At 52.5% G+C, this 26,465-nt stretch overlaps 6 protein-coding genes across 6 annotated transcripts; 1 reads left to right on the top strand and 5 right to left on the bottom strand.

The window, feature by feature from the left end:
• Positions 1-1,232: 1,232 nt before the first annotated feature.
• On the bottom strand, positions 1,233-3,293 carry Triagg1_6413 (uncharacterized protein; the record flags this gene model as incomplete). The annotated part of the gene is made up of 1 exon (XM_062901035.1): positions 1,233-3,293. One exon carries the CDS (start codon positions 3,291-3,293, stop codon positions 1,233-1,235), a length of 2,061 nt encoding a protein of 686 aa, XP_062754666.1.
• An 8,853-nt stretch (positions 3,294-12,146) lies between these two features.
• Positions 12,147-13,751, bottom strand: Triagg1_6414 (uncharacterized protein; the record flags this gene model as incomplete). The annotated part of the gene is made up of 2 exons (XM_062901036.1): positions 12,147-13,156; positions 13,259-13,751. The coding sequence occupies 2 exons, from the start codon at positions 13,749-13,751 to the stop codon at positions 12,147-12,149; spliced, it is 1,503 nt and encodes a 500-aa protein (XP_062754667.1).
• Positions 13,752-14,277: 526 nt separating this feature from the next.
• On the bottom strand, positions 14,278-17,128 carry Triagg1_6415 (transcriptional regulator family: Fungal Specific TF; the record flags this gene model as incomplete). The annotated part of the gene is made up of 5 exons (XM_062901037.1): positions 14,278-14,965; positions 15,050-15,195; positions 15,247-15,472; positions 15,578-16,704; positions 16,874-17,128. The coding sequence occupies 5 exons, from the start codon at positions 17,126-17,128 to the stop codon at positions 14,278-14,280; spliced, it is 2,442 nt and encodes an 813-aa protein (XP_062754668.1).
• A 2,064-nt stretch (positions 17,129-19,192) lies between these two features.
• On the bottom strand, positions 19,193-20,864 carry Triagg1_6416 (uncharacterized protein; the record flags this gene model as incomplete). The annotated part of the gene is made up of 3 exons (XM_062901038.1): positions 19,193-19,570; positions 19,639-20,678; positions 20,756-20,864. The coding sequence occupies 3 exons, from the start codon at positions 20,862-20,864 to the stop codon at positions 19,193-19,195; spliced, it is 1,527 nt and encodes a 508-aa protein (XP_062754669.1).
• Positions 20,865-21,381: 517 nt separating this feature from the next.
• Positions 21,382-22,787, top strand: Triagg1_6417 (uncharacterized protein; the record flags this gene model as incomplete). Its single annotated transcript, XM_062901039.1, has 3 exons — positions 21,382-21,906; positions 21,969-22,447; positions 22,514-22,787. 3 exons carry the CDS (start codon positions 21,382-21,384, stop codon positions 22,785-22,787), a joined length of 1,278 nt encoding a protein of 425 aa, XP_062754670.1.
• A 418-nt stretch (positions 22,788-23,205) lies between these two features.
• Positions 23,206-23,913, bottom strand: Triagg1_6418 (uncharacterized protein; the record flags this gene model as incomplete). The annotated part of the gene is made up of 1 exon (XM_062901041.1): positions 23,206-23,913. One exon carries the CDS (start codon positions 23,911-23,913, stop codon positions 23,206-23,208), a length of 708 nt encoding a protein of 235 aa, XP_062754671.1.
• Between the last annotated feature and the right edge of the window lie 2,552 nt (positions 23,914-26,465).

Below are 26,465 nucleotides of genomic sequence, written 5' to 3' on the forward strand. Positions count from 1 at the left end.
AATTTTGGGTATATTTAGCACAGCACCATGCTGGAACAAGGCAAGTCGTAGTGAATCATTTGCCTTCCATCGTGTTTCATGGGAAACGGACAGAACTTTTCGATCGATCTTGGAACGGCGTGGTCGAAAGCTGAACCTAGGAAGCTATCATTAGCGAACGCAACAACGCCTCATACTTTTGAGCGATACGGACGTTCAAATTTGCAAGCCGCATCTTTGAATTTTTAGGTTATTCAAAAAGAAGAAATGGTTCAGAAAAGGGTTTCGTGGGTAAAAGGGTTGAACGGATCGAAGAATCAAAGGGTGGCGGGGTGGAGGTATACGGAAAAAAAGTCAAGGCAGGCACCTTCACTCTACCAAATCTAAAATTAAACCAGCAAACAGCCACTACAACAATCAAATCACCAAGTCTGTAAATGGCACAAAGGAAAAAAAAAAGAGTCTCAACCAATATAATCATCATTTTAACCGTCTATTCCGCTGCACTCAGCTACATACCCAGTCCTATTGCAGATTCCATCCCCTACCCTCATACCTGTGTACATGGCCGATTAAACTGCTAGGAACAAACACAAAAAAACAGCAAATCCAAATCCTCCCTTTTTTCATCCGCGGCGCATATGATTTCGAGCATCCAAAAGACAAATAGAACACGAAACTAGCCATCCAAAGCTTGCTTCAAATAACGACAATGACAGGACCATTAACCCGGCTCGATAGATTACCTCCCGACTCCTTTCTTGAGTGGATTCCACGATAAGATGTATATATAGGACAAAACAATAAGGGAAATTAAGGGAAAAGATAGACAGGTATAGAGTGAGATAGTTTGACTGAAATCAGGGGGGGCGGATAGATAGGTGCCCATACTTTTTTTCGTAGGAAGAAAAAAGTAGGGGGGCTATCATTATTAATCGGGGAAGCAACGATATGCAAAGCATTAGTGTTTGTTGCTGCCCTCAGATATTCCATGCCCGTTGAATAGATATGATATGACAGAGACAAAAAAAAAAGACCTGATAGGAAAAACGTTCGTTGTGTAGCGCTGGTTTGCTGATAATACATGGGGTAAAAAAGAGATGCCGCGCAGGTGAGATTAAGGAAAATAGCTTGATGTAACGTCAACATAAAGACTCGATGCCAATAGGGCTGTAACAGTAGTAAAAGAGTGTCGGGGTTTCTCGAGTTGATTGTTTTTTTGTTTCTTCTTTTTTCGATTGGTTCCGCTTTCATTAATTCACATTCGGATTGCCGTAAAACTGGGATATCCCCCAGTCAGCACCCTGACTGGGCTGCTGCTGCTGATGGTGTGCCGATGTGTCGAGAAAGGTTGAGCTCGCAATGCTCTCCCAGTCTTCAAAGATGACGGGGGCGGGAGAATATTCAAAGTCCATCATGCCGTCCGCCAACGACGGGGCATGGCCCGGAATAGGGGGCAGCTCCCGCTTGTCGAGTTGAGAGGTCATGGGAGAAGGTGTTGATAGATTGGGTGAGTGCTGCTGCACCGAGGAGGGAAACGCCTGGGACGGGACAAAAGCCGCCGAGGCTCGGTAAGGAGAGGTGCCAAAGGGGTTCGAAGTGACAGAGGCGGGAGACGCAAGCATCTGCTGCGGTGCTTGGGACGGCAATGCCGCAAAGGACATGCGCCCATCCTGCTGCTGCTGCTGCTGCTGCTGCTGCGGGAAGCCGGAAGGAGGAGCCATCATGTTGGGTGCAAACTGCGGCTGTGGTGAGGGAGCCGCAGCCGGGGGTTGAGCGCTTGCAAAGGCCATATCGGAGAGGTCAAAGGCCACGCTGACGATCCATTGAGCCTCGCCCTCGTCGCCAGAGAAGAACTCGAGCAAGTCTTGGAGCTGGCCGGGGTTCTCCTTCTCCAGGAAGCCCTGAGCACGTCCCGTCTTGCTCGGGTGCCAACTGAACTGAGGACGACGTCCGCCAAATTCAGCTTGCTTGGCCGTCACGAGAGCTTCCCAGGCCCCGTGGATGAGTGGCTGATGCAGGAGGCCGTAGATGACCCTCGAGTGCATCCACTCGGCCTTGCCCAGGCCAGACTCGAAATGCCGGGCCACGTGCTCGACGTGACGCTCGCGCGCAGGGTGAAGGGCAGAGCAGAAACCACAGGCCCAGTACTTGCGCTTGCGGAGGAACTTGACCACCTTTTCTGCGTGGGGACACGTCTTGCAGCCGTGGCACTGCTTGTGGTGCTGGTTGAACGAGTTGGAGCCCCAGAAACTGCGGTTGCAGCCTGGCTCGGGACAGGGATACTTTCTCCAACGCTCGTGAAACTCATCCTCGTGACGCTTCCAGTCATACTTTCGCTTGAAGCTGGTCTCGCACGAGGTACACCAGTAGATGTTGGTCTTGTTGGCTGAGGAAGAAGCGGCGGGAGTCATGGGAAGCGACGCTTGGGTGCGCGAAGACGAAGCCGATGCCCAGGACATGGATGACCGTGCAGAGTTGACCGACCACACAGAAGCATGGCCAGAGGATCCGGAGCTGGTTGAAGAGACGGAGATGCGAGGACGGTGGTGGAGATACGGCATCGGTGGCGAGATGAAGGTCGAGGCATCAGACTTGACGATGCCGCCCGCCGCAGCCGCCCGCGATGCCTGGGCCTGGGGGGCTCCGGGCATGGAACTGGGGGCTTGCGGCAGCACGGCCGCTGCGGCCCAGGCCCTCGACACATCGTCGGCGAAGGAGGAGGGCTCTGTTTTGATTATTGCGATGGAAGGAGGTGCGCCGTTGACGGGAGACGTCGAGCTGGCGATGGTGCCGGAGCTGGAGACGGGAATGGGAGAGGTGGCGGCGGATGAAGCCGACAGAGACGCGACGGGAGAGCTGTGGACGGCGGCGGAGACGGGCGTAGGAGCCTGGTTCTGAGGAGCGAGAGCCGAAGCCTGAGGAGACTGCAGGTGATGCGAGGGCGAGACAGAGACGGGGTGAGAGAGCAGCGGCGAGGGGATGGGAGTGGCGGTAGAGGCCGGAGGAGTAGATGTAGATGCGGATGGCGGTGCCTGGCCGGGGAAGGAAAGCTGGAGAGAAAAGGTATCGTCGTCAACCCATTGGTGAAGCAGGTCCTTGGACAGACCCGAGTCGATCAGGACCTGCAGGTTCTTGCGCGCCTCGACGAGGACATCCTGAGGAGTGGCCGAGTCGAGCTGCTGCTGCTGTTGCTGCTGTTGCAACTGCTGCTGGAGCTGCTGCTGCAGATGTGGCTGCTGAAACTGAGACACCATTTGAGACTGAGGCTGGCCCAGCTGGTGGAGCTGGTGAGACTGCAGAGTTGGGTCCATTGAGAGAGCGCCTCACATCTGACGGCCCCGGTGAGCTGGGAATGGTGTTGATCCTCCTCTTGTTCCTTTTTTGGTCTTGTTCTATTCTTCTTCTCCTTGTCTCTTGTTGTCGCAGCAAATAGATGGTAAGCGAATGGCGGCTGTTGCGCTGCGTTGCGTTGATTTTCTGGGTTCGAGCAAAGCGGAATGGCGGTTTGTTTGTTTGGTTTTTGGTTCGAAGGCGCAACCAGGAAATTGGACGAATTGGGAGAAGCGAACGAGGAAGCAAAATCAAAATCAAAATCAAAATCAAAACGAATAAAAAACCGAAGCACAAAAATCAATAGAAACACACAAGAAAACGAGTGAAGTGAAGAGTAAAAAGAGCGAGGAGTTGTGCGCGAGAAGAGACAAGAGACAAGAGAGAACAGGGAGGAAAAGCAGGGCGAAGGATAAGGATAAGGAGGAGTAGGAAGAAGAATGTGCGTGTGAGAGCGCGAGCAATGGGAAGGTGAGGCCGGGCGGTTGTGGCTGCGGGAGGGAAAGAGAAGAAAGGAAGGAACGGCGCCTGTACGAGAGTACGCCGCGCAAAGTACTGCCAGGTACGGAGTACTGGTGCAGAGGTACTTTGCAAGGTAGTGCCGTGGCCTGGGGACCGCTGCGGAGTAACCAGTACGGGGCCGGTACTTTGTCGCAGGTACACGTGCTAACGGCTGGCCAAGGCTCCGGCTGCGCGAGCGTGCTAGCGGGCTTTAGCAGGGCCCAAGTAGCTTCTAGTACCTGGTTTAGCGCTGCAGCTGGCCTTCAGTGGGCAATCGCAGCGCCCGGGACAGCCCGTGAAATTGTAGCAGGATTAGGCGAGCCCAGGAAATCAAATAAAAGCAAAATCGAGAGGCACAGAGAGGCGACGAGGGGCTGCTGTAGCAAATAGAGTGGCGGCAGCAGAATCGAGGCTAGCGTGGGCTATTTTGTTTTTCTCTGGTGTTTTTGCTGTGCTGTTTTGCGCTGTTGGCGACTGAATTGCTTGCAAATAGTACTAATTGAATTAGAATGGATCAATAATCGAGACCTGGAGCAATGATGACTTGGCGGATAGGCGCTGTAGGCTCAGCGGAGAGAGAGGTACAGTACAGTACAGCTGAGGTACTTAAGCGGCTTGTAGATGTCTTGTGCTGCGTCGCACAAACGGTACCGCCGACCGAGGTACTCGTGCTACCCAGCAGGTACCTTCTAAGCTTCTCTCTTCTGTGTCGGGGGGGTTTTCAGGCCTTTGGGCAGGGAGAGGTAAGACACAGAATCATCATGTTAATAAAAATCATAAAACCAATGCCTACCTACCTTCAATTGTAGTAGTACATGTGCTTGTTAGGCAGAAGAGGCGGTAATCGCCGTGATAGGTAATAATCGAATGCAATATAGAATATAGTAGGTAATAAACGGGCTGAAACAAGGCGATGGCCAGTACGGAGCCAAGTAGCGCCAGTTGGCACCGCTAGAAGCAGCACGATACGATATGATACGGTGCTGGGTGGGCAAAGGGAAAGAACAAGGCCCCGAGCTTTGCGTGTATCGGTATCGGGATGAGAGAGGGGGAGGAGATGGCGAGATGGAGACGGAACGGCGGAGAATGGAGAGATAAGGAAAGGACGCGGGAAACAAGGAGGCCGAGAGCTGGAGAAGAAGGAAAAAGATGCGCAGACCAGGCCAGACCAGACCAGACCAGACCAGACTGGGGGGGTCGGTTCAGGCATAAGATTGAACAGATCAAGTGAGTCCAAAGCAACCGTACAGAGTACATACATGGATCAAGTCCAGCCCAGCTCCAGTCCAGCTCAGAGGGCATGGAGTTTGCCTTGCTCGGGGCCAATCCATGTCTCTTTTTGGGCGTGGAGAATGCGTGCAATCAAAAATCAAAAAAAAAAAAAAAAAAAAAAAAAAAAAAAAAAAAAAAAAAAAAAAAAAAAAAAAATTAAAAACACCCCCGAACGGATTAGCGGTGGATTGTCCACCCTCTCCTGCAAGATGTGAGCCTGTCTGTATGTATGTATGTATGTATGTACGAGTAGTAATGGTTGATTGATTGGGCCTTGCGCTTGGGGGCTGAATGGACCATCATACAGAGGTACTGTAAGGCATCATTTGCAGCTACTAAAGCAAAAGCAAGCATTCCAGTTTGGAAGCATGTGCGAGGGCTCGATCGCGGAGAGATGCGGCGGCAGTACTGGGTACATGCCCATGTAAGAAGGAATGGGGGGAGGAGACGCAGGCTTGGCCGCATTACGATCAGGATATGTGTGTATATTGTACAGGCCCTGGACTGCAGCACAGCCAATGGAACGGGCAGCCTCAGCAAGTTGGCAGAGGAGAAAAGAGGAGACGGTGAGGCCCAGAGGAGACAAGACGACCCGACGATGCAAAGTAAAAAAGGCAGTGCAGGCGAAAGGCAGCGAACCAAGGCGCCGAACCAGATGCAGATGCAGACGCAGACGCAGACGCAGACGCAGACGCAGACGAGAACGAACCAAAAAGACAAGCGGCTAGGCAGAGGCGAGAAAAGGCAAGCGAAGGGCCAGGGGAAGAAGCTGGAATTTGAATTTCTGATTGCCCAATTGTTTGTCTCTATCCTCGCAAGAGTTGAAGCCATGCAAGCCCCGGCGGTTTATTGGCAGAAGCTGAAAAACAACAACACGATGCATCCCGGGCTAGCCTCGATGGACAAGAGAGAGAAAAAAATGACGAGGTAAAATTAAAACAACAACAACAACAACAACGATAAAATACACCAGACATCAAATGACGAGAGAGAAAGCAAGCTACCTAGTAGGGCGCTACTCCAGAGCTAATACAGGTACCACGCCCTCACTCTTACCTGTTCCGGGCCAAGTGCTTCTCTTGTGTGCGTGCTACTGCACCCTGGATCCGTCCGGCTGATGAATGGATTTGTAACTTGTGCTTGGATCGCGTCGGGGGGGGAGGAGAAAACATTAGACGCAAGTCCGTGCTGGTTTAGCTGATGTGCCCCCCGTGAGGATGATGCTTGTCCTTGCTCCCCAAGTTTACTGCTTGTCTGGGCAAAGTGCGAAAGGCCCGGCACTAGCACTCGACTCGGGTTAAATTGCTCGCAGCTCTGGGGGTACAGGTAAGAAGAGAGAGAGAGAGAGAGAGAGAGAGAGAGAGAGAGAGGATTTGCTTTTTTTTTTTGATTAATCTGTGAGGTAGGACCGGGCTTTATTGCCTTGAGACTAAGAGCTTGGTTGGTCTCGCGGGTCCGCCTAGGAAGAAGGATGGGCGGATCCCGGTGAGAATGTCTTGGATTTGGGGCCTTTTTTTTGCTCTGCTTGCAGCTTGCTGCAGGTCTTGGATCGGCATGGGGAGGGGAACGGCATCTGTGTAAGATGGATCAGTCAGTCAGTGGCTGTCAGCGCAAAAGAGAGAGTGAGTGAGACAGACGAGATGAGAGACGAGAGACAGCGAGCCAGAGAGACAGAGAGAGTGAGAGACTGCGGTGCGTTGCTGCGGTGCCTGATTCGTGCGAGCGAGCACAAGCACCTTTGCGTCGGTGCTACCGTGGGCTGTTTATTTCCTCACTGTCTTTTGTCTGGCTGCCTTGTGAAGGTAAAGGTAGCATGGATGCATCTCAACGTGTGATTACATGTACATTACATTGATACTGCTGCAGCTCTGTCTCAGCCGCGTACAAGACAAGTTACTCGTACCAATCATGAACCCATCGCCATCTCCAGCCCGTTGATGTCACCTCCATCGGACTTGCGTGCTCCTCCATCTCCATCTCACCGCCCGCAAATCTCTGTCGATCAAATAGAAACCACGACAAGGGACCCCCCAAGAAAAAAAGGAATCAGAATAGAAAAGAAGAAAAGAAACGAGCAATGACGATGCCGTTCCCACTTCTTCTTCTTGATGTAGCCCCCGTGTTACCAGCAATAGCAGCAATCCGTGCGCTCTCTAGCGTGGCAAGCCAGCAATTCCCATCTCCGTTTTTGCTTTTTTTCTCCATCTCCCATCTCCCCCGTTCTCCATGGATGGCATCGTATGTACTCACAAGTACGCGGTACCCGTATCGGTACATGGAGAACCATGCAGCCATACATTAGGTACTGGCATGTACTCGTACCAATGGGAAAGGCAACGTGAGGTAGTACTTTATACGGAGTAGACAGTGTGCATGGGCGGCTGCGGATTGAAATCTTGTTGGTCCATGTGTAAAAATACGCGTTTACACAGCTCGTTCGGTGTTAATCAATGTCTCTCTGTAATTTTGCATTTTAATCTACCAGCCTGTCAATGCTTAATTGCTTTTGACTTCGGCGATTACTACGGAGTTCAACAAACCTTGGCCTGCTGAACGGCTGGAAAATGCTGGGCCGTGACTGGTTCGGGTAGGGTGATATCGATTCCTCGTCCCCTACCACACACACTTTCTTTTTTTTGTGTCCTTTTTACTCTCTCTTTTCTCTCTCTCTGTCTTCTTTTCTTTTTTTTCGTTTAGCTCAGGGGTGCGCGGGTGTCTTGAGCTGTCTGAGTGTACAGTAAGAGTGTGTGTGTGTGTGATTGTGTGTGTGAGTGGGAAATCAGAGCTGTGTGGCAGCAGGGATAGCCATGGCTTTCTCTGCCACGACACACACAAGGACCGAGAGAGTGAAAAAAAAAAAAAGACAGTCAATAAACGGCACCAACACGCTGCGAACCAATGACAGCATGCAGCCCCTGTCGCTCCATTTCTGCGCCAACTCAATTTCATACAAAAGGGAAACACAACCAAGAGAACAGCGTCAAACCCCCTGTTGGAGTAGCACTCGTAGTAGCTCGCAATAACCCGCGGAGGCGCGTCTAGCCAAGGCCCAAGCAGGCGACGGGTCGCATTTACTGAGATGGTCGATGCTCATATGCATCTCATCAGCGCCTGTGCCTGTGCCTGTGCCTGTGCCTGTGCCTGTGCCTGTGCCTGTGCCTGTGCCTGTGCCGTACGCTCGGGCTTTGGCTCGTCTCTTGCTTACCTTCTGTTTTCTCTCTGGTTTCTTCTTCCCCTTCTTTTTTCCCCCTTGCTTCCCTTTTGCGTGGAACGTGAGAAATCAACGGGGGACAGGGGGGGCTGCTGCTGCTTACAGAACTGCACGGCACGAGAGAAACCGTTTTGGTTTGCCGGCCAGGGATGAGCGGACGAGAGTGAGTCAAATGTCTCAGCCTCTTTCTGCAATTGTTCAATTCAAAAGAGGGACAAGGGAAAAGGGAAACGAGCCCAGCCCCAAAGAAATTTCTTCAATCCACGAGCTGTGTTTCAAACGGCTGAAACCTTTTGCGACGATCTCTTGGCCGGAATCAGCAATTAGCCAGGCACATCGACACCATCTCATTTTTTTTTTTATCTTTCCTTTCTGATCTTCACTCACACTAATGCACCGTCGACACCACAACTCTCTCTCTCTCTCTGACCTTGTTCCGCCTTTCTCAATTTCTTTTTCTCTTTCTTCATGATCGACTTGAGCTAAAGATTTGAAAATACTTCAAACCATCGGCACAGAACTAAGTCGCGCGCTTCTAGTGAAAAGCTGCCGCAGATCCAATGGCGATGGCCTTCTTGAAACACTTGAGCTGCGGCTGAGTTCGGAGCTACTCGCTTTAGCACCAGAAACAACATCAGCCAAAAGCCCATCATCGCGAGTCCCTCCAAGTAGAGCCCAAGTACCTCCTTCTCGTCTCCGTGACGCCCGTATTTGGTAACAGTAATCACGAGCAAAAACTTGGCAGTAGTTGAAACATCAAAACGCTCAAACAGGCTCCGTCATTCGTGAGATTTGACGATGGAGGATAAAAGCGCTGCTAGGCGCTGTCATACAACCCGCGCGTCATAAACGGGGATCCCCCTTCCACTCCCCCCTTGTCTTGAAAATACGGAGTGCTCCGTATTACCATTTTCCCCCATTCCCGCTCCGTAATGGGCTCTACGCCGAATCGAGATTTGCCCATCATGTCATGGCTCATCTCATTCCCGTACAGTAGGAGCACCACTGTAAAACTCTCTTCGAAATCTGGTCTGATGTATGATGTAATGCCAATGCCCAGAAGATGTTGACTCTACCAAAAGCACCCGTGGTGATGCATCTCTCATGCACAAATCTCGGCTTCGACAAGCTTCCCCAACTCAAAAGGAGCAACGCTCGACGCCAAGCAAAGTACTGCAATCATATGAGCATGGGACCATGATACAGTCCAAGGTTGCATCTCCAGCACAGCCTCAACATGGCAATTCTCGTAACGGGCTCTACAGAGTCGGCTCATTATCAGTCGGAGAAACAGACCAGACCAGAATGAAAACAAGAAACACCCAGAGGCCAGAGCCAGCTCCAGAAAATCCCCCATGCCTGACTGACTAAAAAAAAAAAAAAAAGCCCCTGGCGCAGCCGCGCTGTCGGAGATAGATTAGGCTTCCCAATTTTTTTCCCTCTTCCGCAGCAACATTGAAAGGTTGAGAAGCCGAGGCACCCACCAGTAAAGTCGGCTCTCTCTCTTGAGAATCCTGTCGCGAGTTCTCGGCGATACGATATCAACGAACAGTAAGGTAGTTAACGAGACTGTTCGTAAGAGGAAGCTCATCTACCAAAGATTTGCACACACGCACCCAACAAGCGTCTTACACGCATCAAGAAGCGTAGCATCGCCCAAGCAAATCCAATCCTTCGCTATTCCCGCGCGAGGCTGTTCCCCTTCAATGTCACCCTTACCACCACCCCCTCCCCTTCAACAACCAGGAAAAGAAGCAGAGCTCAGACAAAGATATCCAATCTTGAAAGCCACGTTTTTTTCTCTCCTTCTCCCCCCCTCCCATCTCTCCACTTTGGTCGCGAAGCCAACCGGCACGTTTCCCTTGATGGTTTCTTCTTGTTCTTTCGCCCCCCCGGCATAAGTTCTTTTTCGACGCTTACCCCTGCCAGGCTGAAGCTCCTGTCATTTCTTATCATCATTACAAAGACAAAGCCACGAAAGAAGAAAACCACCGGTCTCTTGTTTCTTCATTCTATTCCTTTCCGAATTATGATAAGCCAGCCAGCTAGCTAGTATTAGAACATAAAAAACCCCCTCGTGGCATGCCCTTTCACGTTTCATCATCTCCTCCTGCCCCCTAGTCAGGACTGCCTTCCCTTTGCCACCCCCAAATCACACAAACCTAAGCCACGTCTATCTATAGACACCACGCGTTCGTCTTTCGGCAAAGAAAATGACTTCCCAAGATCCTCCATTAACGCATAAACTCATCAAAAAAGAAAGAAGAACAGGTCCACTTCCCGCTCCGACCCGGATCCCTTCTCCACGGAAAACGTGTCAAAGTGGAAACAAGGGGAAGAGCCAAAAACCCTGAAAGTCTTTCTTGTGAATACGATGAGGAAATGAAAAAGCCACAGTGGACAGCCGATTAATAATGCCTGCGGAGAAAGAGTCTGCAAACAAGGTTGATGACTGATTGATCACATCATTGTATGCCAAATAAAAAAAAGAGCAAGGGGATGGATAAGTCGTATGAATTGTGTGATGTCGGACCACGAGGTTTTTTCGCCTGTCAAGCAAGGGTTCGTAAATTAAAGATTGCGCTTCTCGCTTCGCTTACCCAGCAGCAAAAGAAGTTTGACGAGAGAAATTACGTTGAATTAAAATCACGTCACATCACATCAAGGTCAAATCATGGAAGTTCCTTGATACACATGTTACCAGCATCCTCCTGCATGTGTTTGTCTGTTTGTCTGTTTGTCCAGTTGTTTGTTTGATACAACAACTTGAGCACCGCCGCCCCCTGAATTAATAAAATAGAGCAAAAAGCGTACTCCGCAAGCCATAGATAGATAGGACAGATAGTCGATAGATGATACAAGTTGACAAAAGAAAAGAAAAAGAGCTACAAACATAGTCTCGCCTCCCCGACTCAAACAGGTATACAAAGAATTCCCCTTCTTTCACAAGTAAAACCACACTTCAGAATAAAATAAAACGAGCAGAATCAGTCCCGTCCAGTCCGCCGCATCAAACACAAAGCAGGAAACCTCTCGTAGCATGACCAAAACCCTTCGTCTTTTCCCCTCAAAGAAACACCAACAACACAAGCATCAATGCAATACCACCACCAACCAGGATAACGCTTCGTGTCTATGACGAAAACAGCTCTTCTTGCGCTCGCTGCCCATGGCTATTCTTTCTTCCATGGTATCCCGAAAGCTTTTCTGTCATCTCCGTTCGACAGGGACAAGGGGGCCGGAGCACGTAAAAAGCAACCAGGATATATAGTATCCTCCTCCTCACCCTTGCCAGCCTATAGCTTCTCGTTTAAAAAGAAGAACAAGAAGAGACAAAGAAGCAGCGCAGAGATGCCGCGGCGTCTGCCAAAGTGGCCCCCCAGCCAATCCCCGGGTTGACATCCATCTCCCTCTCCACTCGTATCTCCGCGAATGCCGGCGGCTGCGTCAGATTTCGTTTGTAAATGCTGTTATCACGATGCCTGTGCCTGTATTACAGCGGCCCTCTTCTGTGTCTTGGTACTGACAACAAGTGAACCGCTTAGAAAGAATTGTCTCAAGTTTCCTCCCTTTTCATATATAGAAATAACAGCCTGTACGCCTTTCCCCCCCTCAAGTCCAGATGAGTCCAGTCCGGTCCAGCCCAATCCAGTCCTATCCGCTTCGCTCCGAGACCAGAATCGAACCGTATCACATATATATATATATATCTCGCCAAAAGATGAGACAAAGTTGCGCAATGTGCTTCGGTAGCACCAATACAAGTTATATAGCGAGAGAGAGAGAGAGAGAGAGAGAGAGAAGATGAATGAGCGCCACCGCTCCATGGTCTTGCTCGAACAACAGTCGATCAGCCACTCGTGCTGAAGTAGTAATTCTCCCACAGATATTCGTAGTCCTGTAGGATTCCGCCGATGAAGCCCGGCATTCTGCTCGTCACCCCGTTGACGGCCCCCTTGGTCACGTTCTCGTAGAAAGCACCGCGCATCATCCACCAGATCATGGCCCAGCCTCTCTTGTTCCATTCGTCTCGCTCCAGCGCCGAGGTTCGCAGGCTGCGCTGGCGGAGCTGGCGAGCGACGTATTCGACCGCCACGCCCACCAGCCACGGCGTCCACGACTTCTTGTTCTTTGTCCTGGCCAGCGCCACCGCGTAGATCAAGGGCGTCAGGATGTGGAGCATCTCGGCAAACTGGCCGCCTCCTTGCAGAGTGTTGAGGAGCTTGTTGGCAGGTTTGATGTCGTCGGCCGTCAAGACGCGCCCCAGCAGGTACGAACCAACATCGCCAGGGTTGGGCAACGACGGCAAGCTCATGCCCGTCCGCGGCATCGTCCATTCCTTCTCGTACGCGGACTTCGGCGGCGTGCTGCTGCTGCTGCCGCCGCCGACGAGGACGGCGGATCCGTCGGGCGAAGTCTCGTCCATCAGCTCGCTCTCGCTCCTGGCCGTCACCAGATCCTCGTCGACGTCGTCGTCCTCGGGGATGGGCTCTCGCTCCGGCAGCACCGGCGTGACGAGCGGGCGCGACCGCGTCACGCGCAGCAGGATGAGGCGGCAAAAGGCCTTGATGGCCTCGAGCAGCACGATGACGTTCCACCGGGACTTTTCGCCGCCGCGCCGCTTGGCGCTCATTTCGCACAGCAGCTCCGTGTAGACGACCATCTGCAGCACCATGGCTATCCTGCGGTACGTCTTGCTCTTCTGCGTCCAGTACCGCGTGTAGCGCGCATGAGCCGACCGGACCGGCGGCGTCGGCAGCTTGGACACTGCCTGCGAGAGGATGCCGTCGTGGTAGAGCGACAGCAGCTGGACGCCCGAGTGAATCGACTCGGAGGCGATTTCAGCATCGCGAAAGCGGCCTTTTTTGGGGGGGGTGAAGCAGCAACAGTTAGTTCAATGTACGGTCTTGAGCAGAGGAGGGAGGGAGGGGGAGGGAGGGGGAGGGAGGGAGAGAAACAAACCTGGAATGATGTACGTCAAGCTCCTCAGCGCGCTCTCAATCTGCGACACCTGGCCGGCGTTCTTGGTGATGAAGTCGTCGTACATGCCCAGCCATTTCGGCGGCATCGACAGGATCTGGCCGGCCGTTACGCGCCGCTGCGGCCGATTGGGCGCCGGTTTTGTTGCATTTGCCGGCATTGCATCTGCTTGCTGCGCCTGTTTGCCTTGCTCGTGTCTCGTCGTCTCTGGATGTCCTGAATCAGTGCGTCCTTTGCACGTTCTATCGCGTGTCGCCGTAGCTGTGACTCCGGGCTCTTCTTCGCAGACGCCGAGCGCTTGATTGTTTGTATGTTTCGCGTCCCGCCTATTGTGCTCCCTCGTAGTCGCCGAGCACCATGTCGAGGCGGCGGTTGGGCGATTGGCGGTTGTTTGTTGTTTGTTGTTGTCAAGTTGAGATTTCAGCTCCCATGATACCGGGAGATGACGCTCAGTGGAAGCCGAGGTACGAGCCATTCATCAAACGCCCCTTGTGGCGCACGGCCGAGGAGGTGCTTGTGGCTGTGGCTGGGGTTGCTGAATGCGGAATTGCTTACCCTGCATCTTGCTTGTGATTTTGGGGGGAAAATCACGGTGCTGTTTTACAAGGCACTGATGTACGAGTAGGAAGAATAAATAATGGATAAGATAGACTGTTTCCTAGAGCTTACACGAGTATGCTATTTGAAGGCTACTTACTGTATGGATACATTGTATGTGGACGGTCGAATATCCGAACCAAGGTACATGAACAATGTGACCCGTTAACCGTTGATCAAAAGACCAGCATCACATCATATATAAAGGTAATCACAAAAAAACAAATTGGTTTATTCCTTTTACTATATACCAAATTCCCTCCACACCATAATAAGTCAAGTTCCCGATGGTATCCTAACCCAGTCCGCGTCCGTGAGGCGCACCGCTTCGTTTATATGTACGCAACCCCGAAGTATTACTACAATAGAAATGAGGAAAAAAAGAAAAAAAGGTAGCAGAGGCATCAAATCTTGATGAAACCAGCCTGCTCCAGCTCCGGGCCAATAGGCAGCAGCGGCCTTCCCTGCATCGGAAACGGCCAGAAGAGCGGGTTTTCCGCCGTCTCGGCCGTCTTCTTGATGTTGGGCGCCTGCAGCGTTTCCACCATCTCTGCGCTGGCCCCCCAGCCGCACATAAAGTCGCTCTCCTGAACGTTTGGTGCAAAGAAGTTGAGGCTGCTCGAGTAAGGCCTCACCAGGTTGTCGGGGTCCTCCGGCGGCACCTTGTCGCCGTCGACATTGACCTCAATGTTCCACTTCTTGGCCAGGTATCGCAAGATGTTCAGCGCTTGCTCGGCAAAGTGGTGGCACGGCGCCATCTCCGTCAAGTCCGCAATGCCCCGGCTGAGGGCCTCGGACACGCGCGGGTCTATTTTGGCTGCCTTCTTCATCTTCTCTTCGCTGGTTTCGGAGCCGTCGCTCTTGACCATGCTAGCGCCTATGGCCAGATGCATAATGGCTGACGTCAGGACGAAATATGGGACAAATGACGGCGTCCTACGGAGCGTATAGAGCTGGGCATACGAGGTTAATAAGCCCTGGATCGCGTCGGCAGCCTGAGAGCAAACGTCTCGCGGCGAAACCTTGGACCCGATGATGCGGAGCTTGATCAGGGGCCTGAACAGGAGGAGGATGGCGAAATGGTAGTACATGCTGTTTCCCCACAAGTCACAAAACATTAGCATCAAGTAGCCGCGGATAAAGGGGTCAGAGGAGAGGAGAGGGTTTCCTGCTTACTGAGCAAACAAGACAGCCGGAGTAAAGTTGTGTCCCAGCCTCAAAACCTCGGGGATGCGGTCGTACCAGTTCAGGTACTGAGTGTAAATATTCAAGAGGTCCCGCGCGGTAAGGGGCCTCCCGGGAGAATGAAGAACATAAAGGGACTGGTGGACAAGCTCACTGAGCTCGCAAAAACACTTGTAAACTGAACGTACATTGGATGGCTGTTCGCAAGACCGTTGCAACGGCTCGCCTTCGGATACGTCATCGTCAGCATGTAGGCCCTTACTATTCACTCCAAAGGTAGTCGTGCGATCCTCACCGTCGTCGGTATACGGTACCCAGAGCGAGGCTTCTATGTCGCCGATGATGGCCGGTTTGGGTGGCAGGTGAGGAAAGCACGAGCACTGGGGAAGCGAGCCCGTGGCCAGAGACCATGCACTGGAAGAGGGGGGAGATTCAGGTTAGATTTATTTGTTCAAAATGAGAGGTGATTGATTGCCAGACTCAAAAGAAGAAGAAAAAAGAAGAAAAGAAGAAACTCACTGATCCAAGGCAAAAGCCCCCCAAAAGGTGGCCGACTGGACAGCCAGCTCATCCTCGTCGTCCTCGTCGTGGATGCGATGCAGGCCCATCTCCACAGCGAGCCTTATGCTCTGGCCGGCGTAATACCAGCTCTCCGAGTCACGGCCACAGCTGGCCTCGCGGATCGACATGATGCCCAGGGCCTGGATGGTGGTCAACGAGTGGTGGTCCGTCTCCTCGTTGAAGAGTCTCTGGCTTTCCTTGAAGAAGTGATCGCCGGAAGAGTAGGGGTCGTTGGGGTTGGCTCTGGTCATGGGCTGGGTGGAGAACCGACAGCCAAGGGCGAGCAGCGCATTGACGAGGATTGGGGAGCAGTACCGATGTCTTCCCTCCTGGAAATCGCGGAGAAAGTGCTCTTTGCTGAGCGAGGCAAAGGTGGGATACTCCCAGCAAAAGTACAGGGCCAACAGGTGCTGGACCAGGTTGAAGTCGTTGGTGATGCTGGTCCAGGTCCCGGCCGGCTGCTTGATTTCGGGCTCGTTGAGCGGCGCCAGGACTTGCTCGATCCCTCGGAATCGGTGCATGCCGTCGGTGAGGTGGTCGGTGTGCATGCTCTCTGCCCACGAGCCAACCCGCGACTGTGGCGCAACGCTGATCTCAGAGGTCCAGTTCATCAGGTCCGGGTGAGAGCCGCTCCGGGTCGAGCCGCCCTGGCTTTGCGACGAAAAGTGCCAAGGGCTGACCGGACCCCCCATGTCCATGGGAATCGACCCGGGATCCATTGTGAGGGACATGGTCGGAATGGGAGCTCCAGAGCCGCCATAGGCCATGGCCAAGTCGTGGCCCATCAGGGTAGGATCAGCATGCTGCGCATAGATCGAGTCCGTGGCGGCCCCGGTGACATTGACGCCCCCGAGCCACTCGGAGATGCTGTCGACGGACTGGCCTCCGCGAAGGCGCGCCAGCACCTCTTCCCACAGATGCGGCTGTATCAAGGCGCCAAAGACTTGGTCGGAAGAGCGCTGGCGCAGGCGCAGGGACTCGATTTCCGTACGCAGGGTCTCTTTGGATTGGCGAACGGGAACTTCGTAGACGCAGTCAGCGTCCTTTGTGGTTTTGCAGCGCGCGCAAGGCTGCTGGCCGTCGCACTACAAGATGCAAAGCCGCGTTAGCATTTCGATTACGGGACCCTTTGCGTGAAGCAGGGCATTGGGCGGGCGAGCAGCAAGGAGCACACGCGACCAAGCTGACGCCGACATGGCAATGGATGGATGGCGTGTGTGCTGCCTGTCTTTGGCTGCTCTCTTTCTCTCTTACCTTGGCTCGCTTCTTGCGGCATTCCGTGCAGGCATTGGGCGTCACAACCCCCAGCCCACGCCTGCGCTTAGACAGCTGGAGCAGCGTGTTGGACGTCGACGGCCCGGCCTGTGTCGTCTGTGACTGCGGCGTCGTGTCGCTCCTGGTGCCGGCGCTGGTGCTGCCATGGTCGTCGTCCGCAACGGCCTTGGCCTTCCCCTTCCCCTTGTCCGCCGCCAGAGGGCGCTTCGGGGGTGTCGAGCCCTTCTTCGGCATGGCTACAGGGCAAGTTGTTGAAAGGCTTCAACTCAATGCTTCAGCGATGGGGAACCAGGGCGGTTGCAAGGCTCGAGATGCGGTAGCTGCAGCCTCGTGGTGGGATAGACATGCTGCGGGGGGAAGCTATCCGGAGGGCCGACGAGTTCGGGGGAGGGAAGCAGGACGGAACTCGGAGGATGGAAAAGATGGTTGTGCGGGAACCAGCTCAGTGTCGAGGAGGCATCAGAGCCGGTATAAAAAGCACGATACGGACGAGGGTGAGGAGGACAATGTTTCTACCTATGCAAGGGAGAGGAAGCGTCCAGTCGCGATGGATGGAAGAGGCGACTCGAGCTTCGCCAAAATAGAATAGCGGGGCGGGCCAAAGCTGCAGTGGCCCCAGCACGTCAGAGCGCATTTCGTCCAGCCGCTAGAGCCCGCTATTCGACCACTAAAGCTCGGGGCCGATTCACCACTGCGCGGGCCCGGAAGCCGCTAAAGCCCACGGGGCAGCGAGGCTTTCCAGCGAGTGCGCTGTGCTACCATGTATGTACTCGTACATATCCGAGCCCGGCGATAGCGCCAACGTCTCTCGGCACTTTGGCCCGCTGGCGCTCTACTGTATCATTCAAGTCCCGTCTGGTCACACTTGATTGTGTGAACCTACCTCGCTCTCAAGTTTGATAACGCCAAAGATAACATCGATGGATTCAATGGAGTAGTGGCGCAACGCGTCAACTTGGGCTGTCCATGTTGATCGTGCCATCAGCCGGATAATCAGCAGGAAAACATGACGACAGCAGGCAGGGAACAAAACGAGGCGCTGCAACTCTGCACGCCCAAAAAGCAAAAACAGTTCAGGTTGGAGCGCTTGGCTGCCTTGCCTTTAATCTCGGCGAGTTACTTGTATCTCTGCCATTGGTGGCCTTGCGACTCTGGGATTCGCGGTGCATGCTCAACTCACATATTGATGCATACGAAGGTCGGTAGGCGAACTGATGGTCGTCCAGCAGGGCCCTGCGATAGGCCTTCCAACCCTTTCAGCGATACCGAGTCCCCACCAGCACCCTCCAGAATAGCAGCAGCTGCAGCCGCCCCCAATCCCGGGTGGGGGAGCCGGTACCTGTACGGAAGCCAGCGGAGGCGTAGCGTCAATGCCACAGGTGATACATCAACTCCAGGTTCAGCTCAGCCGGGCCAGGGTACCTGTACATACATGTAACCTCTGGGATTCCAGGCCCAGAGCCAAATCAAGTCAATGCAATAAAAAAAAAAGCAAGTCCCACGAATGCAAGGCGAAAACACAAGCGTTGTTTTCTCATTGACGTGTCACTCGCAAACTGCATCTCTCATTCGGTGTGGCTTTTTGTGATGCAGCCTTTGCCTTGGCATGGACTGCAGTGATATTGCTGTACGGGCATTGATGTACTCAATCAGGGACTCGTTGTTGCTGCTCGCCGGGCAATGATGCGCCATGAGGTCATTCGAGACTTGAGTGCTACTAAACGGTACCTGTCGTTACGCCTAGCTCAGCGTCGCACAAGCGCACAGCAGCTGTAGCGCCTCCCGTACTGCCGGGTAGCGGCGGTGTTCCGTAGGGAACCACTGATGTGAAGCAACTTCAGTGTACAGATACACTGGGCATTCAGCATAAATGCAAAAAGACATTTGATGTGCAGCCCAAGTCCTTTGATACATGTACGGATACTTGAAATATCTAGGTACCAAGGTGCAGCACCTAACGCAGCCTTGTGATACCCAGATATCTTTGTACTACCCTGAAGTTGCATCAGATCATGACGCGAAACACCAAATACTAGACGCGGGTTGCTCTGAATTCCGGTTCTCATAAATACTGAATAACACTTTTTGTTGCTCAACCTGCCCTTTTGCCATAAAAACTTGATTGCGCGATCCTAATCCCAGTTGCTCAGACCCTTATCCTTGACAAAGCCTTGCCGCCAACGCCACAACATGTAAAAATATGCAAGCCCATTTCCTTAGTGTACACCTTCGAAATGCACGGAAAGCAAAGCAAAGCCCAGTCCGCCGTTTGCCGTCTCATCTCACTGCCTATAGTACCTACCAGCGCAGAGAGCCCCCTAATCTTTCACCACCCCTGTCGGGACTTCGGTGGTACTTGCTGGGACTTGCTGTCCGCTCTCCCTTGCCTGGGCTTCGTCGTCCTACGGTGCCGTACTCGTATGGGAAGCCCGAGCCCAGACTCATCTTGCCGAGTGACATGTCGCTTTCGGCTCTGTCGTCCTCGATAAAGGCATACCGCTGTGATCTAGGCGTCTCGAACCGCGTCCGAAAGTGCGCTGGCGTCGTGTCTGGGCCCATCATGGGAACGTGAGAGAAGGCGGGCGGATGCGCTGGTGCCACTTGTGCCTTGGACCGTCCCCATCCAAGCATGACGTTGGAAAAGATGACGAAGACGGCAATTGTGGCAAACATGATCTGGAGAAATAACTTGTTAGCGACTTGGGCTGGGACTCTCTCGTCGAGTTGGTTTGCCCTATGCTCACCCATGCCTTGAGATTCATTGCGTCGGCAAACTCGTTGATCACCTCTGCAATCTGCTTGATCGTGACTCTGACGCGCATAATGGCGTCGGAATCTTGAGACATGCAGTCATACCAGTCGTCACACAGGGCACGCAGCGCTGGCAGGTCCCTCCTCTTGGCGCACTGGTTGCTGGTGTAGTGGTTTTGGCATTCTGTGATGCGGCTCATAATCTCCATCCGGGCCATCTCGTTGGCGTTTCGAACGTCTGATCGCACTGCGTCCACGACGCTCCATCCAAAGTACATGATGATGCCCATGATGAGGCAATTGAGGCCGAGCTGCAGCCACCTGTATATGTGGTCGGGAGCGCCTGGGTATCGATCCATTGTGCCCAGGGCGGACAAAAACCAGCCTTCGCTAGGCGCAAGAGTCGGGGCTGTCTGGTGCTTCTGCTGCGAGGAGGATCCGGGTCGTGACAACACTTTGCCTGGTGATGCGACTCGATAATCTGCCATGCTCGCCTCCGAATCTGACACATCGCCCTCCCAGTCTCGGGGCAAATGCCTGATGACGCTGCTAACGTCCTTGTCCATATTGTGCCGCTTCCGCTTCCTAAGCACCTGCAGCTCCTTATCCCTGCTCAGAGGTCGAAGCTCTCCTTTGCCCGCCGCATGCCTCCAAGGGGAGCTCCTGTTGTAGCGCGTGTTCTTGTCAATCTTGGTCGGAGTCGTGTTGCTGATGGTTGCGTCGCTCATGCGATCCGACTCGGGGGTGTCGTTGGGCAAGATGGAAACATCGGTTTGCGCTGGGCTGTCGTCGGCGCACGAGACGAAGGAGGCATCCGTGAACGAGGTCTCGGCGTCGGTAAAGGAGGTATCCGACTGTTCGAGCTTCCTCGGTGTTGTGAATGCAGGGTTGCGAAATGGCGGTGCCACAACCTGGGGGGCGAGCTGGGGAGTGAAGAATGATCGCGTGGGCGGTTTTGACGAGGGTGTCCCAAAGACAGAAAACGACGTCGTCGGGGGCGTTGTCGATGGCTTGAGAGTCGAGCCACCAAACACTGCGTTTCGCATCACGGTCAGCTTCCGTAGACTCAGCCGATTTGCAGGCCCAGAGCCTCCTGGCGCGAGCACTTACAGTTGTCTGATCTCTTCCTGGCCACCTGCGCAAACGGACTGGTCAGATCGACAGGCCCAGCGTTCTGGTACTCCCACTCCATGGGAGCTTCAAAAGTTCGACGCTCCATGGCGACGCTGGAGAAGAAAACAATGGTGATGATGCGCTGCGATGCGATGCGAGGTGAAGTGAAGTGATGCGATTCTAAACGAGCGAGGTGCAAAAGTAACAACAGCTTGTGCAATGCATGATCCAAGGTTCCGGGATATGCTGCACTCAATATGTAAGCGTCGACTGCATTGGATGTTTATTAGCTGTAGCACCTTGAATGCCGGGCATGTGCCAATCGTCAGTGGCAACCAATTAGCCCGAGCCAGAGTAAACAAAACCCTTGGCTTCAAGTTGGTGCCTGAGGCTGCGACTGCGCTAGTTCCGCCCCAAGAATGCTTATGTCATCAACGCGCTGCATCAAAGGCAACCAGATGGAATGAATCTTTTTCCCAGCTCAGGACAGTCTCACTTTCTGCTCAGGCCCAACGCATTCCGTTCGAATCTCGGATTCATTCCCGCAAGATTAGACTCACTCTTTAGTCACCGCCGTATTCTCTCACCTGCTGTCCCGACCAGCACGAGCTGAGCTTCGAACAATGTCTGACCTCGATTCGCCGGCCAACGAGCCAGTCGATGATGGCCAGGAGCAGGAATTCCTGGACGAGGTGGACGCTGCCGACTCTGACCGCGACTCGGATCTGCTGTCGGAAATCGACGAGAACCAGTTTGAAGATTACGATCCCGAGACGGCAAACATTGAGGATCGGCCGGTGGAGATTGACGAGGACATAGCCCGTACTCTCAAGGCCACCAAACGCAAGCGTGCCGAAGGGGAAAAGACGTCCAAGAAGCCGAGAGAGACTCGCCGCGAGAAGCGTAGAGAACGAGACGAAGATGCGTCCATGAACGATGGCTCCAGCGGCGAGGCAGAGAAGAAGCCTCGAAGGAAGCGGGCCGAAACCGAGAGGCGCCCGAGAGTCAAGCCCACATCCCCCCAGCCCGAGGAGAACGATGAAAACCTCACGCCGGAACAGCGACAGAATCGCGAAATCGACAGGGCCCTGGATGCGGCCATGAAGAGCCGTGGAGCTGCCCCGAAGCGCCGGAGAAAGGACGAGATTGTAAGTTCTCTCCCTTTGAGGATTCTCGTCGATGGATCTGGAAATTGACCGCCGATGACTAGGACCTCGAAGATGAGATTGACGAACAGCTGGCTGCGCTCAAGGTCCAGATGGAACGTGCCTGTCAGGCGGATAACCAAGCGCGTGAAGCTGGACAGCCTGCCCTCCACAAGCTCAAGCTACTCCCCGAAGTTGCTGGCCTTTTGAACCGCAACAACGTACAGCATGCCGTGCTCGACCCGGACACAAACTTTTTGCAGCATGTCAAGTTCTTCCTGGAACCGCTCAACGACGGCTCGCTGCCTGCCTACAACATCCAGCGGGACATTTTCACGGCTCTGACGCGTCTCAACATAGAAAAGGAGGCCCTTTTGAGCAGTGGAATCGGCAAGGTCGTCTTGTTCTATACAAGGAGCAAGAAGCCAGAACCCACCATCAAGCGAATGGCCGAGAGGCTGCTGGGAGAATGGAGCCGTCCGATTCTCAAGCGAACCGACGACTACAAGAAGCGCCACATTGAGACTCGCGAGTTTGATTACGAGTACGTGTATTCTCCCTCTTGCTGTTCTTCCATCCCCATCGCAGGTTTGCTAACACCATGTTACAGGGCTGCCAAGTTGGCTCAACGCCGCAAGACGGGCTCTCAGTTTACCCTGTCCCAGCGACCTGCTCAGTCCGCTCGTGATGCCGAACGCGAGCGGATGCTCGCTCCTGTTGGCGGTGGTAACCGGGCTCGCATGGTTAATCTCCCTGCTAGCTATACCATTGCTCCCAAGAGCACCTTTGACGGAACTAGAAACACCGATCACAGACCCCTTGGTGCTGGAGGTATGGAGGCTTTCAGAAAGATGACGCAAAAGAGCAAGAAGAGGGCTGCCTAGAGGGCGTTCTGAACATTGTGTGCCTTTTTTCTACCTGTATAACATGCCAGACATGATGATATCGACGCCATCAACCAAACGAGGCCAGGTTGCATACCGTTGTGTCAAGGGGATATTCTTTTTTATGCTTATTAATTCGGGGTATATCGTCCAACACTTGTCTAGGAGGGGGCATCCGGCGTTTTGGGAGCCAGGGGAGCAATAAATACTACGTGCAAGAATGCTTTTACGATGATTCGAAAATCTAAGTACCAAATGACACTTGACATATGCATCTGTGATGCCAAACGAGTGAACAGTAGCTTTCCTCGCTGTCAAGTCAGCCTACATATCAAGTAGCATAGCGTTTGAGAGGCACGGTTGAGGAGACACCCGCAATACTGTTTGCCATGCCGAACCCCCCGTTCTTCATAGGTAACTAACAAATATCTACCTCAGAGAGGATAGCTGCCACCTCATCAGCTCTAAGATTCTTATCAAACGACTGGTCTAGCTGCCTGAGGATTCCCGTTCCAGTGAGCTCCCCATGGAAGTCGACTGAGAAATCGCTGCGGTGAATCTTGGAAGTGATTGTCGCATAAATGGCTGGGCCGATCTCGCTGACTTCATAAGTAAACTCGCCGGCATCCCGATATACGCTGTCAAAGTGAATGCGAATCCACTCCCTATCCCACAAGTTGAACGGTCCGCAACCAATGGTCAGGTTGACGTTGATGTCGAGGTAGTCGTCGGTGAGAATGTACTCTGTTATATTCCACTTGAGGCCGAGATTGCAGATCTCGATTGGCACCGTTGCATTTCCTGTAATGTCCATGGGTGATACTTGGCGTACTTCATTGTCGTCGGCATAATGAACATGGAAATCGTTGGCCTCGTTATTCCAGCAGCACTTGGTCACATGGGTGTCGTCCGGAATACTTGGAGTCAAAACATGAGAGTTGTACTCGCATTTGCTTCCGGTAAAGGCAGCCCCTGGCTCGCCGTCAGTGCAGCAAGTTCTGCCGTCGTGAGAATAGGTGACTTGAGCTGCGCCGGAATTGGCTCTGCTGGCGATGCCGGCGCTGGAGAGCGAAGCCAGCTGGAGCACGGCGACAGCCATAGAGAGAAGACTCTTGGTGAAGATCATGGCGATAAGTAGGTGATTCTGATGAAGGTTAGCTATCCAGTCTCTTTGATGATGGAAATGGCTAATGAAGCAGGGGGACAAACTCTTGGGGCTCTAGATCTGTGGGATATAAGTTTTTGCCGACAGTAAAAGCTCAGCTGCCGTTGTTGTTCACCCGGTTTATAAAGGGATTTCCTACATCTTTTATAATTTTCCATGGCACGCATCTTTGACGGACCCTCTGTTCATGTACCATCTCATGCCTCCCCCTTATGACGGAAGCTTCGCCGACCAACTTCACTTCAGCGGTCCCAGATCACATCGATATGAGCTGTAAAAGTGACTGCCTCCTTGAACGGCAAGCTTTGGTTCTATTCCATCAATCGGGTGTCTTCATTTCTGCCATGATAGGCGTCGAGAAGTGATGTGCTGAGATGACTCGGGTGATAATCCACAAGGGCTACGACCATCTATCATGCGACCGGCTTTTGATTCAAACGCATTGGCAATCACATTTCTGCAAGGGGTCTCGTAGTATCGCGAGGGCTCTTCGAACATTGTCGGAGCCTCTGGTCAAACTGAGCATGTCTGGTCAAGGTACCTGGTAAGCTATGCTCCGGCCCCTATCTCATCATTTACTTCTGTTACAACGACAAACGTAATTGTCCTAGCTTGTCATGATCCAACTTATATTAAATCATTATTCACCTTTATACGAGTATCCTTTTGACGCTGAGTACACAAATGGCGACTTCGATTATCGCCTTTTGCTTTCCGACGTGGCGCTTTCCGAGCCGCCTTTGGTGACATCCGTCTTGTCGTTGACCGAGAAAAGGCTGAGACACGGCTGGTAAGTTACGTCACTCGGGTATCTATCTTATACTAAAATATTTGTCAACTACCTTATTATCAAGAAGGTCGTCCTGCCAGTCGTGTTTCTGACGACTGTAACACACGGGTGACTTGACAAATCATCACCTTGTTTTACAGCCTCAGCCTTATTCACGCAACGAAGAAGAATAGCATTGTCAGTTCGAAAGGATTACTGCATTTCGAAGCTCATGGATTTATGAAAAACTGGAAAGCCAATCTGCTACACCACAGAATACATAGTGACACCCCAAATCATCTACCTACTGGGTAGATAAGGTAGCATCTCGGCTGTCTCATTATGCACGTCACAGACCGGCATCTTCGAAGCTCAATTGTGAGTAACGGCCTGAGTACTCCATCTCTGACCAGATGTAGAAATGATCATCTTGGTGGCTATTGAGTTTATGATAAATGGCCTTTAGACAAATGAGTGAGGCTGAGTGGAAGCTACAGTCACCGAGCGCTGAGACATAGCCAAGGCTAATTTAAGTCCTTGGAACAATATGCCCCTTGAGAATGCAGCCCGTGACACATTTTTTTGAGTCACAATAAGATAATGGATATCATGAGGCGGGATTCCGAACCGCCATGTGAAACACCCAGAATCTCTTCACGAAGCGGCATATACTAAAGCGCTAGTTCGAGTGAAGTGAGACATGAGTAGTAGGTGGTGTCATTACGTGGTGGCCTCCAAATCGCTTTCTCTGTCATGAAAGAAGGCTGTTTTTAATCTCTTTCACTTCAAGTCAATGAATGATGAAAATTCACCTGCCAAACATAAGGAGCAATAACTTGGTGCATGTTATTCATGTTCGACTTCTCATTCAGCCTTTGACGTGGTATTCCATATATGAGGCTAAGATGGTGTCACAATACAGAGTATTTCATAGAACAGAAGAGAATTGAGCAATGGAAGAGTTATTGAATATAATTAGCTTTCAAATTTGCACAAACAGCGACACAGATGTGATCCCAGTCTTCTGGCAGTCTGTGTCCTGGTGAGTGTTGGCGATATGCTACTGTGCGAATGTGTCTGTGGTGAATCAACTACCAGCCCTAAATGGCCTCTCTTCTGACTGAGCTTCATCTCTTTTCAAGGGATAATGTTGATGAATACACCGGGATCAACATAAGTAATTTCAGCAATCTACAGATGAACAGAATTAATCGAGAATATGAAAATCTCAACGTAGCTCAGTTTGCTGCAACCTTGGCGAATAACGTCCACAGGCCAGCGGCTTTCCTAGCTGTTTACGTCAAATGAGTCATGATGTCCAGGCCCCTGAAGCTCCAGATCCGCTGCTAGACATCTGACAATGCCTGTATATGCATGTAAATGTATCCAATCGTATTCAGATTGCACCTACTGGGTAGAAATACTCGCTGTCCACGACATATGCATCATAGGTCCAATCCAAAGTACATTACCTAGGTACTAGGTAGTACCTAGTAGTCGCCTATCGTTTAGGCGATCCCTGTGACCTGTAAATCTGCAAAGCCCGCTAAAGCCCGCCTAGTACAGGAGGTGGGGCGCTGTATCTGCACGCTGGGCTTATCGATTGCTTGGTGGGGGACGACCTATGACTGACATCTCAAAATTTATTTCCAGTCCTTCGGCTTCCCACTATCAATCCCGTCAATCCCACTCCGAGCGCCGCGACGTCGCCTCTGCCCGGGCCTTTGGAAACCGAATCGATTAT

The sequence above is a fragment of the Trichoderma aggressivum genome, assembly GCF_033847375.1.
Source record: "Trichoderma aggressivum f. europaeum strain CBS 100526 chromosome Unknown scaffold_025, whole genome shotgun sequence".
NCBI classification, from domain to species: Eukaryota; Fungi; Ascomycota; class Sordariomycetes; order Hypocreales; family Hypocreaceae; genus Trichoderma; species Trichoderma aggressivum.